A 15,814-nucleotide genomic window follows, 5' to 3' on the forward strand; every position below is an offset into this window, starting at 1 on the left:
CTTCTGATCTGTTCACAGGGCCTCTTTGTGCCTTTCACTGTACTTAAGAGCTCCTGGAGTGTCTTTGGTGCACCCCCAAGGTACCTCTGAGTGCCTATACATAAACCTATTCCTAATCCAAGGAATACAGCTGCAGTCATACCTAGTGGTATACGGGGGCATTCTGGTGTGCAGCGTGCCTTTTCAAGTGCCTTTTGATGTATCCCAGCAGTGTTTTTGACTCATCAGGAGTTCACTGGGCCACCTGATTACCTTTATGTTCCCTCTGTTCCTGTCCATCAAACTACAGGGACAGGATGGCTGTCTTGCTAGTGGCTGATAATGGCTTTTGCTAATGGCTAACTAATGGCTGCTTTCAGCTTTTGCTGTTTATAGCTTTGTCTCCACTTGAGAGTGTTATGATAAAAACACTGGCCTTGAGCCTAGCCAGGGACTTGGGCACTATATCACTGCTGTTCCAGTCAGAGCATTAGACATCTTGATTGCTTTAGAAATAAACAAAAAGAAGAAAACCCAAAATATTGGTTTATATGTTTAAATAGACCCATTATTTTTAGAGCAGAACAATATTCTGATATACTTTAGGCCTTAAACAACATTTACAAAACTAAAGAGTGCCTAAAAAGGAACAGAATTGTAACAGGCAAAAAGTTTTTATTGAGCACCTAAACTAAACTACTTAACAATTTCAAATGAAAAACACAAGCTCATTTGGTTCAGAAAAGCAGATTTTATTTCAAGCAGCAGCATACACATACATTTTCAAAATACACATATCTGAAAACAAGAGACTGCATTTCATTAACCACCTTGCTGTGGTTTATCAACTGTTGAATTATATTTGGAACCAGGTGGATTTTTTGCACCATACCCTTCCTAGGAGTTGAATGTTCTCATGTTCCATCATTGGTATAACAGTGCAGAATAACGGTAACTGCCAGTACCTCATAGAAAAGAACCCACACAGCTTGTCTGTTTACTATCACCTGGAGGTTTCAGCTACCTAAGTATTTTAAATACACAAAGGCTATTTTTATCAGGTATGGCAAATAATGAACTTCTGGGAAACACCTAATGCACATCACACACAAATTTGACTCACTGTATACATCTCTGAAGGAAGATTCTTGAACCACAACTAAGCAACATAGCAGCATTTTGGTAAGGAAAAAAAAATAAAAAATAAGAAAAAAAATTACAATCTTTCCTAAAACCCTTCCCTTTTATTTAGATATAGAACAAAGATTAAAATAATCAAAATTGCTTACATTTCTATGTCTTTAAAAGTATGACTGCATTACATTTTTTTTTATTTTACCACAGGTTAAGAAGTGTCAGAATATGCTACATATAAATATTCTAAGTCATCCACCATTTTTTAATTCACCATTTATTAATTTTCTACATAAATCTGCTTAAAATATTATTTAAATATAACATCTTACTAGGAAAAAAAGAACACATCATCAGAAGATTCAGCTTGCAGCTAATTTTCAATGCACTAGAACGTAACGAAGCTGCTCAAATTATGGCAAAAACCTTTGTTTTCTTATGGTGGAGGTGTATTGTGTTTGAAAACCAGATGCAAATAGATTAAGAATAAATGGTGATCACCTCACGTCCACTGCCTCGGACTAGGAGGACTCTATCTAGACCTTCTGTCAGAACTTCCAGAAATTCCATGTCTGAAATACCATTTGGTCAAGGAAATTATTCAGAAGAGAAACAAAATACCTAGTAATCTCTCAAAAGGTCTGACATACAATGCAAAAATAGAGTTTAAAATTTTCATCAAGGAGTTTTTCTGTGTCACCCTTTACTGTCCTGGTACCTGGTTATTCAAGTGGAAGTGAGGCCTAACTTGGGGGAAATTCTTCGTTTTGCCCTACTCACCTACAAATAAAGATAAGAATAGGAAATTTTAAAATTAGTTCAAAGTTAAGAAATCCTTTATATCAATAATACCCCTTCCCCCAACTATCAAGACTTTTTAATCTTTTATTTTTTAATTATGTGTCATTTTCTCAAAGGCAGACTTACGCCTACCATACTTACTAATGGTTATCTCAACAGGTAATGGCAGAATCACAAAAATTAAATTATCACTTTCAAGAAATATGGAATCAATAGAGGATACAGTTTTCATCCCCTTTTCTGTTTTTAGGAGGTCCAGGCATGTTCAGGAGAACTAGCTGAGCATGCTGTGATTTATTAAGCACTACTCCGTTGAGCTTCACAGCAGTGTGCATTCTTCTCACATTTGACTGATTCCTAGCATGCAAAGAAACATTTTTAAGCATTGTCATAATACTTATGTAACTGAATCATACATGGTTTATTTGAAATTATAAGCATGTAAAACAAGCTGTTTTCATAGACACTAGTATTTGTACGTATTAAAAATAAATTAAATGCAATGCCTTTGACAAGAAAATTTAATTCTGAATTTCAAGCAGTTCTAAGTAAATTGTCAGAATGCACAAATCTTTCAGTTGTCAATTATCTTTTACTCAGATGAATCAAAACCTTAGTTGCAATAGATATTAAATGTCAGACAAGAACCACTAAGAATCCCATTTATTCCAAATTTGCCTTAATCCAGGACAATGACTTCTATAAAAAAGTAACTGGAGTTATACAAGAATTTCCAAACAATGAAAATACAGGAATGCAATGGAAAGATCACAGTATTTATGTTGTACAGTACAAAATTTTACTCATGGTCCTTTGGAAACATTACAAAATTCTGTAAGCTGGTAAAGAAAATTCAGAAACACCATAGAATTTTGAAAAAAAAATGCTAGCTACTCATTTTCTAACAGTAAGGCAGTAAGAAGTGAACCGAAATTGAGCTTACCCCCTTACATTATCAAAACTTCCTATTTTCCTCGTTGCATCTACAAATATAATTGTTGTAGATTTGTGCACAAGAAGAAAAAACTACTAGGATTTTAAAAATGTCCTTATTTTAGTATCTCTCTTGTATGGTTTAGTGATTTTTCAGAACAAAATAAAAGAATAGTTTCCTTACAGTTCCTGAGAAACAGCTATCTGTGTAAAGTTAGCCAAGGCTGGAAATGAGTCATATGCTACAGTGTGACCAAAATAATCAACCTCTACCTTAGTCCTTTTATCCAAAAGATCTGCTTCCTAAAAGTAGGGTGGGTTTTTTTTGTTGTTGGTTTTTTTGTGTGTGTGTGGGTGGGTTTTTTGTTTTTTGTTTTAATTAAATAGGTAAAAGGCATTTGGCCTGAAATTTAGTAGTCAGTGAAAACCAGCCCTATCAATTAAATTGATTCTTCATGTCTGCCACCTCCCATCTTCCCCCTACAAGAGAATGACATTTCTAAAACTGAGTTTATCAGTCTGTTCTGGGGGATTTTCTATCACGGTGGTCATCTATCCTAAGAACCAATTGTACAAAAAACTATATTGGAACAAAGGAATGCTTGAAGTTCTGTTTTTTAGAAGCACAACTGCATTTTGAGAAAACCCAACAAGAACTATGAAGAGAGGCAAGATTTTATAACTGAGATGTATAAATATTGAAACTGAAACACTGTTAAACTAAAAAAAAAAATGCAGGGTGTAACTTTATGATAGAGCGGGCAAAAACTCAGCACTGAAATAAAGGCTCATGTTGTGTAAAATGTGACTGAGGCTGACATCACTTATCCTTCAAGTATTGGTAGAACTGAAATCATATATAGTAAACAAAATAAACTTCCAAAATTTTCATGAGAAGCTTAATTTGTTACGCAGATATAATTAAGAAAATGCTGAACTCTGAAAAAAAGCAGAGTAATCAGGTGAGTTCCACTCAAGAGACGTAGTATTCTATTTTTGTGTGCCCAATGTATGTCTGAATTTATGTTATTTCTACACATGCATGAGTTGGTAGAAGGCAGGCAAGAACTGACTTCTGATGAAACATGAAAGTTCCCTTTTTGATATATTCCCTATTGTCCAAGTAGTTATAACACAATGGGAGGCTATTCTTCTAGAACAAAAATATATTAATTTTTTAATGTCGTTAATTAGAACACTAAATATTATGCTGGTGCAGAGGAACACTGTCAAGTTTTATATTCTTACAGAAACTACAACACGTTTTGTGTTACAGAATAGAAAATTGACCATATTTAAGAGAACATTAGCAAGTCACAATGATGAATATTTTTTCAGTGACATGCTAAATCACAGTATATTAAACAAGGAACAAAAGAATACATGCACTGCAAATTATGATTTAGAAGCATGCATACAATGTACAAGATCACAAGAACCAAGGAACTTAGCCTATGTTGTTTAAGTGAAGTGAAATTTAAACTTACAGATTTCCCCATTCTCTATGTGAAAGGGAAGCAAATTCATAGAAAAAAAAATTATGTCATCAGGTACACTTTTAAATCAACAATGTTAATATATTGTACAGGCACACCAAACTTGAACTGTAATTGCTAGCCAACTATACACAGTAGTCTTAAAATAATATCTGAAATCAGTGTCTTGCACAATTCCAAAGTAGTAATAAGAAATGTTTCAAACATATAAATTTTAAAAGCCCCTAATGTTTAGAGTGTAATGCAGCCTAAGACAACACTTTAGAGCATGAGCACAATAATTTTTGGAATGTGCAGAAGGCAAACTGTTTCTAAAGAGCTGAAAGCAAATCCATGAAACAACTTACGACTTTGAGGTACTAATTTTAAATATGCTTTCTAACTGCATTGCCTACAAGTCCTAGATTTAAGATGCATTTCATTTAGATATTAAGTTTTCCTGTAACATCCACAGTTTTGGTTTTGTCATGTGCAGAAAATAATTTCAGTTATGCTTCTAAGTACATTCTTCCAGAACTAAGAAAAGATGCATGTGAGCACTTAAAATCACAACATGAGGAAACAAACAAGCTGATTTCCCTCTGTCATTGTTTTTGTGTCTACTACATTGGTTTGACGCAGAGAGTAGCTCTTACCTATTTAAGAAAAAGACATTAAGGAATATTTAAACAGGATATACTTAATATAGCAAGACATATATATTTACACAAGTTTTATAATTCTTTAATTTACAGGATGAGGGCTGAATATCCATTAAAAAACCAAACAGGCAAAAAAACCAACCAACCAACCAAAAAATAACAACAACCAAACTAACCCCAACCTCCACTCTCTTCCCAACAAAACACGCCCCAAACCCAAAAAACATGCACCTAAATTAAAAACATATGCTAAACATCTTGAAAGACTACCTGCTTCTTTGGTACTCCCTCTAACATTAAACACAATAAAAATACAGGGACATATACACTAATTTTTCACCCACAGGAAGAAAGCAAAAGTTATCATTAAGCTTTTTAACATATATGCTCTCTGGTACAACCCAGAAGTTGAGTTTTCAGCTTGAAGTCAGTCATATTTAAACTTCACTCGCGACATTTTTTTGAATGACTCTTTACAGTCATTCCATCCAAGTCCATGCCATTTTTACAAGGATGCCATTTAAGTGCTTGAAAAGATTATTTTTGTATTCAATTTTAAATAAAGCAGAATCTCTTAAAAAAAACAAAGCCCATATAAAACAACCAACCAACCCTCACCAACTGCCCCCTCCCCCTCAATTAAAAGACACATAATGAAATAAAAAGCTCAAAATACCACATGTAGACTTACGGCTTCATGTTGAAAATATCTTTAAAGCCAGACGCATTTGAATCCTTGTTTTTATGCTTTTCTGCTACAAACTTTTCTTTAGTCCAGGTCATTTGCACTTTCTCCAGCGCAGCAGCAGCCACACTTGCTTCAACTGCCAGAGCAGAGCGTGAGGCAGTGTTTTTGTCATGGATAAGCTGGGCCTGCCCACAAAACAAATAATCACCCCAAGATTCAGCTAAAACCAACATTTGTAAATTACATGTTATTAAAATTTTGAAAAGGAGTTTCGCAGCGGTAGAACCAAAGAAGCTAAAGAAAAATGTACCTTATTTTGAGAACAAATATGAGACTACTGTGACTTCAAAATGAAGTGAATTTGCTTGTAAAAATGTTCTTTTTTGTTTATATTTGCAAGACTACATCTTGCCTGGAACATTACTTTTGTAATGAACTAAAGTGAGGTTGAATTCCACCAGAGTACTTTATTAACATCAGGGTGTTTTGACAATGAAAAACTTGAAAGCCAGTCATCTCATTGTTGACAAGTTACATTATTTTCTCAGATACTGTTGTAAACATTGTCCATTTCACATGCCTTTAGCTGAACTACAACATGACTCTCATGATGTCAGTATGGGACTGGCTGAATTGAAGGCTAGCTATAGATTTAGATTATTATAGTAGATTATTTATGCCTGCAAGAGTATATTACATAACAAATTCAACCAATATAGCCATGAAGAGGCCTCCTCTTCCCTTTTAACAGTAGTAACTCAAATCAACTTCAAGAACATAAAAGTTCATATGCATGTGGGAAGAATATTGGGTTTTCTATTTTCTATTCCCCTTGCTTCTTTGAAAGAAAAAAGAGATTAAATATTTAAGACATTACTTACTTACTTTCACTCATAATACTTTGTCCATAGGCTTCTCTATTTCCATCAAATTCAACCCAAATACAGTACCTTAGACTCTGAAAATTATAAGTGAATTGATATTTGGGGCAGAATTCTTTTTGTATTTTGAAGTTTTCTGTTTCGGAGGTAGTATTTATTTTTTTCCTGTGATTGTTTGCTTTTTGTTTAAGATATTTAGCAGTTCTGAAAGCTATTCAGAGACTTGTTAAATCATGAGTTAAAGCTCCTGTTCCATTTGGGAACCTCAGTTATTCATGTGTTAGACATGGTCATGGTCCCTTCATATACCTGGTAATTAAGAATTTAATGTAGGTCGATAAAACACATTAATAAAATCCAAGCAAATGAGAATACTACTTTCGTTCTCAGAAAAGCAATTCCTCTAGTGGCTCAAACTGTAATTGCAGGTGGTTTTAAATGCCTTTGAGCTTTGGTATATTCCCTAAATTATTTCCTAGTCCCTATCCTTCAGGATTCTCAAATTTTGGAATTCAGTTCTGAGGCTGACATAAATATCTCTTAGTATGGTCTTCCTACATTCACAGATGATTAAATGATGAGTCAAGACTACAAACCAGAAGTTACTGTGAATACAGTTGTATCACGAGAATTAAAAAAGCTAACAAATACATGCCAGTATTGTAAATACAACGCAGTAGTATCCAATGAACTAAAATTTTGAAGGAACAACTGTAAGATGAGTTCAGTACAACTATGCCTCAACAGAAGAAAATGCACCATTTTTAGACAGTGAAACTGAGAGAAATTCTGGACCTATAATACATGTTTACAAAAATGCAAACACAAAAGGACATTTTTCTTAGTGCTATTTTGATACTAAATACAATAAACGAAACAACACATTACTCTCTCACTCCATGATGAAAGGGAATATAAAGGTATAGAGCACTTCTACAAACTAGGCTACACGTTTTACATATGAGCAACACTTCAAGTGCACACTAAACTCATTGATTACAACAGTGCATTTCCTTTCAATGTCACCACACAGAATGCAGTAATGACATATATGGGTTAATAATGGCTTGCACTCCTTGAAGGACCTAGTATAACAATACAGTGTCTGAGAATCTTCAGTACTTCAACAGAGGAACTATCACAGAAGTCAATGGTTTATGAAAGCATGAAATATGTTTATTAATGTAACATCCTGCTTCTGGCTCTTAAGAAAACAGTCTGTCTCAGAAATGTGTTTCTTTTACGGAAAATAAATGTGAGAAAGAATATAGTTCAGGTCACAGAAGCATCATCTAGAGACAAGAGATACAGGGTAAGATAATTAATTTAGAAAAAATTATTAAAACTGTTCTGTAACAAGGAATACATTGTTCATGTGCAGTTCAGTTTGCAATAGTGGTACTTGAAGTGTTGCAATGGAAAGTATGTCTAGTCATGGTCAGCACCATGTCCAACTACCTCTTCCTCATTAGTCAGCAGTGCCTGAGCATCTTGGACAATGGACAATGGATTGGAGTAGCTTTTTCTTCTAATTAAGCCTCGAGACTCATCTGTGGTGCTCTGAATCTGGGACAAAAAGGTTACCAATGACAAAAAAAAGTCTACAGAAAAAAGCAGATATCATATTATTCTTCATTTTAATAGATGAGATGTGGTGTCAGCTTGTAAGGCTCTTTTTAAAATGTTTAGTAGTTAGTTATGAAGTCCCCATAAAGACATTTGTGAAAACATGAAGCCAGTTGAGTCCTTCAGTCTCTATGGGAAGCTCAAATATTCACTTGTTTTTGAGGGTCATATCCCTTCATATATGTATATATTCAGCTGAATTTTTTCTCTCAAATACAATCAAAAGCATGAAAAATATTAAAGCATGTGAGAAAGCTACTTTTCAACTGTAAAAACCTAAAAATCTAATGATTCACAAACTATAATTGTGCTCCTCTTCTGCATGCACCCAAACTTCTGCCAATCTTACCTAACAGCACAACCCAACACAATTTTTCGGTGGAAAGGATTATTACTTTCTCACAGGCCCTATTATCACTGCCTTGCCCGGGAGTCCTTAGTGAGGATTAACCAGAGCCAACCACCAAAAAGGGAAGCAAAAAAGTGAATGAGGCTCTACAATTTCCTTCCCCTTCGTAGCACTATAACTAAGTCAAATAAATAAATGTTTGCCAGTTACACCCAGGTTGCCTTTGTCATGTTTTGCGGGCACATATTATATTTACACTCAAATAGAAGGAAATTGACAAAGTTTTCCAAAAAAGTAAACAAAAATCTGGTGAGTTCTCAATCCCCAGCTCTACAAGAAAACCCAGAGGCAAGATCAAATCAGTTCTGCCTTAAAAAAACGACAGAGAAGGAAGGATGAGGGTGATTGCTCAGGGATAAAAGCATGCCTATGACTGAAACAGCAAATGAACACTGTACAAAACCAAATTCTTCTCTTTGGGAAGGTCTGAGCCTCATTTGAAGGCATACATCCACAGAAGTGAGGTTAAAGTACTAGTCTTGGTGGCAACAGGAAACCAAATTACACTCACTACTCAAAGCTGAAATACCAGGTTATATTTGAATGCCTGGAGGCAGATACTAAAAAGAAAAGCAATGCTATTTTGAACTAGTGATACTAATAAAAGAAATGTTTTGGACATCAGCAAAAAATTGAAAAGAATGGTTCGGTTCATTTAAGAAAAGGTGATCAAAGTTAGAATGGGCTGGGCACACTGAGTGCATATACTAATCTTGTAGCTCCAGAGGAAGTGAAGACATAAATAAACCACATTTTCTTATGAAAATACAAAAAACAGTGTAGATTTAGATATCATAAGCAGAAACAATAAATGGATATGACTTTTATTTTTGGACAAGGCAGTAAGTACTAGAGGAATTCTTAGAATTATCAAGGATTTTAGTTCAGACCCTGAAATAAATTCAGTGGTATTTTGAATGTCTCAGATTTTACCCTGCCTGATAAGAAGAAAGAAATTGATGCTATAATGGTGATGCTAAAGTTCAGACAAAAGTGAGTAATAAAGAAAGAAAGTTATATGGAGGGAACAGAAAGAAATAAAAACTTCCAAGCAAACAATGCTCTGAAGCACAGCCAAGATTCCAACCAGCTCAGAGCTGAGAAAAAATTCTTTCATCTCCTCTGCAATTTATGTCCTATAGAATCCAGATCACTAGCTCCTACTAATCATGTGAAAGTTAAATCCTTCAAAATCTACAACAGATAAATCACTCGAACTCCACTGGAAAAATATTACTGCTCAGTAAAGAAACAATAAGACTGAATAAGATGTACAGAAAAGTTTGTGGTTTTTACTGGAAAGATGTTAGGCAGGCTCAAATTAAAAGAAAACTACCGTAACATAGGTAAGAAAGAGGATTTACAGCAATAAACTGTAACAATAGCAGGCATCTTTAGGATCCTTAAAAAAATCCTATGAGGTGAAAAAATTAATAGAGAGAAGAGGAAAAATAAAAAGGAAAAAACACATAAACCCCCCAAACTGCTTGGACTTGTATGATTAACACCAAAAAGGAAAAGCCACAAGAAAAAAGCTAGCTGTTTCGCAAATAAGCTATTAAACACAGTAGAGTTCTCGTTTGCCATGGGATGGAAATCATTTATGTGATGGCAAAGCCAGAGCATTCACTATCTTCCACATCACTAAAAATTCTTGATAATACTAGGAGTTTCCAGAATAGATGAGGGGGTAGAAGCACAAGCCAAACAGAAAGGACTTATAAGTTACAAATATTCATAAAAATACAGCTGAATGAGGCTTGTTGCTACAATATGCAAAACAGTAAAGATAGGGGACCAGCAAAACCAACATTTCCTTCTTGATATTATAGGATTATAGTTTGTTGGCCTAATTTTGGTTCCAAAAAAAAATTAGCTGATTCATAAAACATTCAAAATAACACAGAAACTAAAACACAGCCAGTGTGATTTGAACAAATTTGTATTATATCGTTTAATATGGGTGTATCTGTAAGTCATATGAGGAGTGGCTGAAGGAGGTAGGGCTCTCTAGCACAGAGAAAAGGAGGCTCAGGAAGGACTTTCTTACTCTATTCAACTACTCAGAAGACAGTTGTAGTGAGGTGGGGGTTGATCTCTTTTCCCCAGTAATAAATGGCAGGACAAAGGAAATGGCCTTAAGCAGTAGCAGAGGATGTTTAGATTGGACATTTGGAAAAATCTGTTCATGGATAGGGTTATCAAGCATTTGAATGGGCTGTCCAGGGAGGTGGCTGAAGCTGAGTCCCTGGAGGTATTTAAACAACATGTAGATATGGCACTTAGGGACACAGTTTAGTGGTGGACTTGGCAGCGTTAGGTTAATGGTCCAACTTGACTTAAAGGTCTTTTTCAACCTAAATGATTCTATGATCTTAAGACCAAATCAGAATGAAAGAGAATCAGTCTAGCTGCATTATCATGAACCTTAGCTACCGATGTCAAGTTTGGAAAGGCTCTGAATGTATTCCACACTGATGCTCGAATGTTTTGCTAATCAACATTTGCACTCTACAAAACCAGGAAAACTCTTAAAATCTGTTTAAATAAAAATTTATTTCTCTCCCCATGTAACTTTAACCTTGCAGGTAAAACTGGTTATAGAGAAACACACTGCTGTTATGAAAGTCCTGGCTATAGAGAAATGCAATGCAGTTATGAAAGTTTTTGACTAGTTAGGAACTGATTAGAAGACACAGCTAAAAGACAGTACTTTCAGATTTTTCATGGAACATCCTGTCAAGTCGAAGTTCCTACCTCTCTTTCTCTTTCATTCTTTGATAGCTGCATCTGTTTTAGCATTTGAGATCGCTGTTCCATCATGAGTGTCTTCTCATATGTGAATGCAGAAATATCATTTTCAAACTGCAAAAGAAATTTGCTTTAGAAACACCAGAGGAAGAATGTTTAGACAGTGTGTCTCTCATACCTGTATTCATTTGGTGGTCCTGGATGTATTCACAGCATTAAAGTAATCCTAAGCATATAATTGATCAATCACTTCTGTCCTCATTCTTAAAACCTAATCCACAAACAGCAATTTCATATGGTGAACTATGCTATTGTAACAATATTATTGTGGTTATATCTACATTTTAGGCACTTGGAACAGACTTCCCACTATTCTGTTCCAATTAGGAGAAGTGAGAGTTGAAAGCACTTATTTAAACTGAGTCTGCATCACAGCCACCTGAGCATGTGTGTACTCTTGTTTTCTTAAAAACAGTAACTGTTAGGCACAAATAACACATTATCCTTTCATCAGTGAGAAATGTTCATAAACAGAAGCCATTAACAAGAAATTCTGGCATATATTCTCATATTGGCTCAAAACTAAAATACAACATAGAAATCTATAGCAGTCAGCTGTGTTGTCATTGACTTGTAACATCTCTCTTATCCTCTGGAAGATTCTCAGAATTAAATATTATCCACAGAAGAAAACAAAAAATTGTATTTCTGTAGTGGTTTAACCCCAGCCAGCAACCAAGGCCCATGCAGATTCTCACTCCCCCACAAGTGGATTTGGGAGAGAATTAGAAGGATAAAAGCTAGAGAATTAATGGGTTGAGATAAAGACAGTGTAATAGGAAAAGCAAAAATTGTGCATGCAAGCAAAACAAAACAAGGAATTAATTCACTGCTTCCCATAGGCAGGTCCCCATCCCCATCATGCATAATGGTTACTTGGGAAGACAAATAGCACCACACCAAACATTCCCCCCTTCTTCCCTCTTCCCACCAACTTATATACTGAGCATGATGTCATATGGTCTGCAATATCCCTTTCATCAGTTTGGGACACCTGTCCCAACTGTGTCTCCTCCCAGCCTCCCCCAGCTTCCTTGCCAGCGTGGCAGTACAAAAAGCAGAAAAGATCTTGGCTCTGTGAAAGCCCTGCTTCACAATAATAACATCTCGATATTATCAACCTTGTGCTCAGCACAAATCCAAAACACAGCCCCATACCAGCCACCATGAAGAAAATTAACCCAACCCCAGCTGAAATAAGTACAGCTTTCTATACTGTTTTCTGCCCAAAATTCAACCAAGGCTGAGCCTTTTCATGGCACTCTGTGTTCTTCCAACTGTACATGCCAGAGCATTTGAGACTTTAATGTTTAGTAGTCTAAACAAAGAAGAGTAAATTTTTCACAAGTAATTTTATCCCTAAGTAATTAACACAATTCTTAAAATTGTTTTATGATTGATTAGCATGATAAACCTTTTAATAAGTTCTCGTGATTCTAAAAACTAGTACTGGTAGAAGTTTTGAACCAGTTTACTCATCTTCACCCCACTTCAGAATGAGTGAAAGTTTTGGTGTTTTTTTTTTTTTTCCCCATGAGTTTTACTTTGGACATTACCCTAGTCATCTTTTACTGCTGGAAATTAAATCATTAGTTTCCAAAACAAGTGGGCCTAGACAGAATACAGCTTTTGTCCTTTCTCCTAAACAGTTTATGACACATATTTAAAAAAGGAAAAAGCTTACAAAAATAATTTTGACTTGTCAAACTGTAGCTATACCGTCCTGCTGTTCAATGCTGGCTGAGACTGGCAATGCCAAGAACAACTCATTTGAGCCTAGGGACTCCTTACTCCAGAGGGGTATTCTCACAGTAGCTGGAGACATAGACAAGTCCATCCTGTCTCATACCATATGTCATAGCTTATTAGATTAAGCACATTCAGCCTTCCATTTCACTGCTTGCTAATAACTCAAGCTTTTTCCTTCCTGAATGAAACAGATCTATGGACTAGTCCTTATAAATAAAGGAAGAATTAGCACATAAAATATCTCAAACTCTACTTGACAAACCCATTAAACTCACCACCATATACACTAGCATTGTAACATGGTAAGATAACGATGCTTAACTTCTTGTTCTTTGTAGGACTACAATCTTTCAATTTCTGTATTTGGGCTAATATCCCTTTATTTGAAAAAAGCTAAATCTGCTTTCCCAAGTTTAGTCCCAGTTGAAACTTAAAAATATGTAGTAACAAACCATTTCAACAACTTCCACTTGAGCATTCAGTCTAAGGTGGTATAAGAACATCTGAAGATCCTTCTTCATTTGAATGCTATTATCATCCATTTGAGCGACGGTGAAGATACGCATTTTACATTTTCTCCAAACCTTTCAAAAAGATACATTATAAGAGTTTGTAACACTGTGATTGCTATTACCATGCATAATTTGAACAAGGTGAAGGAGTATTCATTTAGACATGCTGAGAACCACTCAGTGCTAAAAAATTAAATCCCAGACATTTTCTGTTGTCCTTGCCTTGTGCTGTCGAAGGAGAAAAGGCAGCAACATCAGCATACCACCATCATGAACAATCCACCACACATCTATATTTCCTTCAGTAAAACGCTCTTGATTTGTTGGAAACAAGTCAATGTTTTTAGCCACCAAAAGTGCTTGTTGAGCTGCAGTTGTTTCTCGTACAGTATCTGTAAGGGAAAACAAGACATTTAATCAAGAACGCCTAATTTTCATATGTAGATTTTGCTTTTGTTTTAAATTCAGAAGTTTAAACCCTCCCAGATTCTGCTGCAGAAGAGGAATATCCTAGGTGTCTCGGCAAAAGAAGAATATCCTGGGTCTCTTGGTTCTGGCTGGGACAAGGTTAATTGTTGCAATAGCAAAGAGGGGTGTGGTTAGGACCCAGAGACTACACCACACCACTTCATGCCATTGCTGAAAGCAGGTGTCCTAGGGTAACTTTATGATGCCTGTATCCCCAATCGTCTGTTCTGTTTGTGCTGAATATTGAGTCCTGTGCCTTTAAGACTGGTTCTAAGAGCAAGGAGAAGCGCGGAGTTTGTTTTGAGAAAACTGCCCGACTCCTCCACATTCTTCTGCGGACAGCGTGTTCGGCGGAGGCTTGGAGAGACTGCAGGACAGAGATCTTTTTTTTTGCTTTTAGTTAGTTTCAGCTAGCTAGGGCAGAGAAGTTCCCTGGACTGTTTTTTTTTTTCCCTTTTTCTTCGAACTGTTTAAACCTGCTCTGGACTGAAAACCCAGGGGAGCACTGGGGGCTGCACCTGCGGCCCACCGGGGCCTGGACCTCGGCATTTTCCAGCAGCGCCGGAGGGACTGGGACTGAGGAGAGGCACTGAGAGAGAGCCAAACTACACCCACGGCAAGGACTTTCTCAATTTGCCATCTCACTTCAGAAGGAGAGGTTTTATTGTTTCATACTATTCATTCTTTATACTTGTATGCACTTCATTTGTTTAGTAAAATAGTTTTTTCCACTTTTCTCCAAAGAGGGTTTTGGGTTTTTTTCCGGACCGGTTGGAGGGAGGGGCCACGTGGGTTTGCTTCCTTGGAGGGATCCTATACAGGGGTTTTCTCCCAAATTTGTCCCAAACCAGGACAGCAGGGGAGAGTATCTTCTGAAGAGAAGGGGTTCCTTCTGGTCTAGTAAGCACGGAGCTGGTTCTGAGCTGGAGTGGTTGCGTGGCACCAGTTCCAAGGCAGAGGGAGAGGCTGGGGTGGCATGGCTGTGATTAGGTAGAGCTTCATGGTGAACATTTTTGCACATGCAGCATTCTCTCTTTTGTACACTTTTTGTTACTAACACTGATACTGTTTCCAGTAAATTGTTCTTAACCTGTGATCTTTAACTTTTGTGCCTCCAATTCAGACACAGGGGAAGAGGAAAAGTGAGTGAACAGCAGCATGATTTGGAGGGTGTCAGTGGGAACACTAAATTAGGGAATACTATTCCTAAGCCACAACAATCTTTATTTGGTGTCTGATGTGAGGCACAATGGATTGAGACAACAGACTGCCCAGAGCAGGTTGGAAACAAATTTGATCTAGACATTTTTTTTGTTTTAGGTATGGAGCCACTGGTTGTAATGCTGCTTGTTCTGTTCATGTGGGAGTGGTACCTTGTCCTGTATATATTCCTGTATATATTTCAGAGTAGGAAGAGGGATCAGGATTTCTTTGCTGATATACTGAGGGATGTCAGTTTATGACATGATAATATCAAGGGATCATTTGGGATGTATATTGACTGTTGCTCTCTGACTCTTACCTTGGGCACTAGCTTTGCATGTTTACTAATCATACACACTCTGTGGGGGGGAACAGGGGAGGATAATTTTCCCCAGCTTTTCATGCCCTTTTCTTGGCCTTTTCCACCCCCTTCAGCCTGTTACATTCTGAGAATTCTGAATTCCATTTGGATGTTAAGGAAAT

General features: G+C 36.3%; 1 protein-coding gene across 7 annotated transcripts in view; it reads right to left on the reverse strand.

Annotated features, from left to right (window-relative positions):
• Positions 1-710: 710 nt before the first annotated feature.
• Positions 711-15,814, reverse strand: part of SLC12A7 (solute carrier family 12 member 7) — a 69,720-nt gene continuing 54,616 nt past the window's right edge. For 3 of the 7 annotated variants that reach the window (XM_040061711.1, XM_058419945.1, XM_058419948.1), the window contains exons 19-26: positions 13,883-14,052; positions 13,601-13,732; positions 11,346-11,453; positions 8,012-8,119; positions 5,676-5,857; positions 2,138-2,271; positions 1,615-1,685; positions 711-1,138 (exon numbers count right to left, since the gene is read on the reverse strand). In XM_040061711.1, the coding sequence (XP_039917645.1) occupies positions 1,082-1,138; positions 1,615-1,685; positions 2,138-2,271; positions 5,676-5,857; positions 8,012-8,119; positions 11,346-11,453; positions 13,601-13,732; positions 13,883-14,052 (962 nt within the window). In that variant the 3' untranslated portion in view covers positions 711-1,081. Of the gene's footprint in view, positions 1,686-2,137; positions 4,979-5,675; positions 5,858-8,011; positions 8,120-11,345; positions 11,454-13,600; positions 13,733-13,882; positions 14,053-15,814 lie in introns of those variants that run through there. The other 4 variants (XM_058419951.1, XM_040061728.2, XM_040061738.2 and 1 more) reach the window with 4 other exon arrangements.

This window comes from Hirundo rustica, chromosome 1 (genome assembly GCF_015227805.2).
Source record: "Hirundo rustica isolate bHirRus1 chromosome 1, bHirRus1.pri.v3, whole genome shotgun sequence".
NCBI lineage: Eukaryota > Metazoa > Chordata > Aves > Passeriformes > Hirundinidae > Hirundo > Hirundo rustica.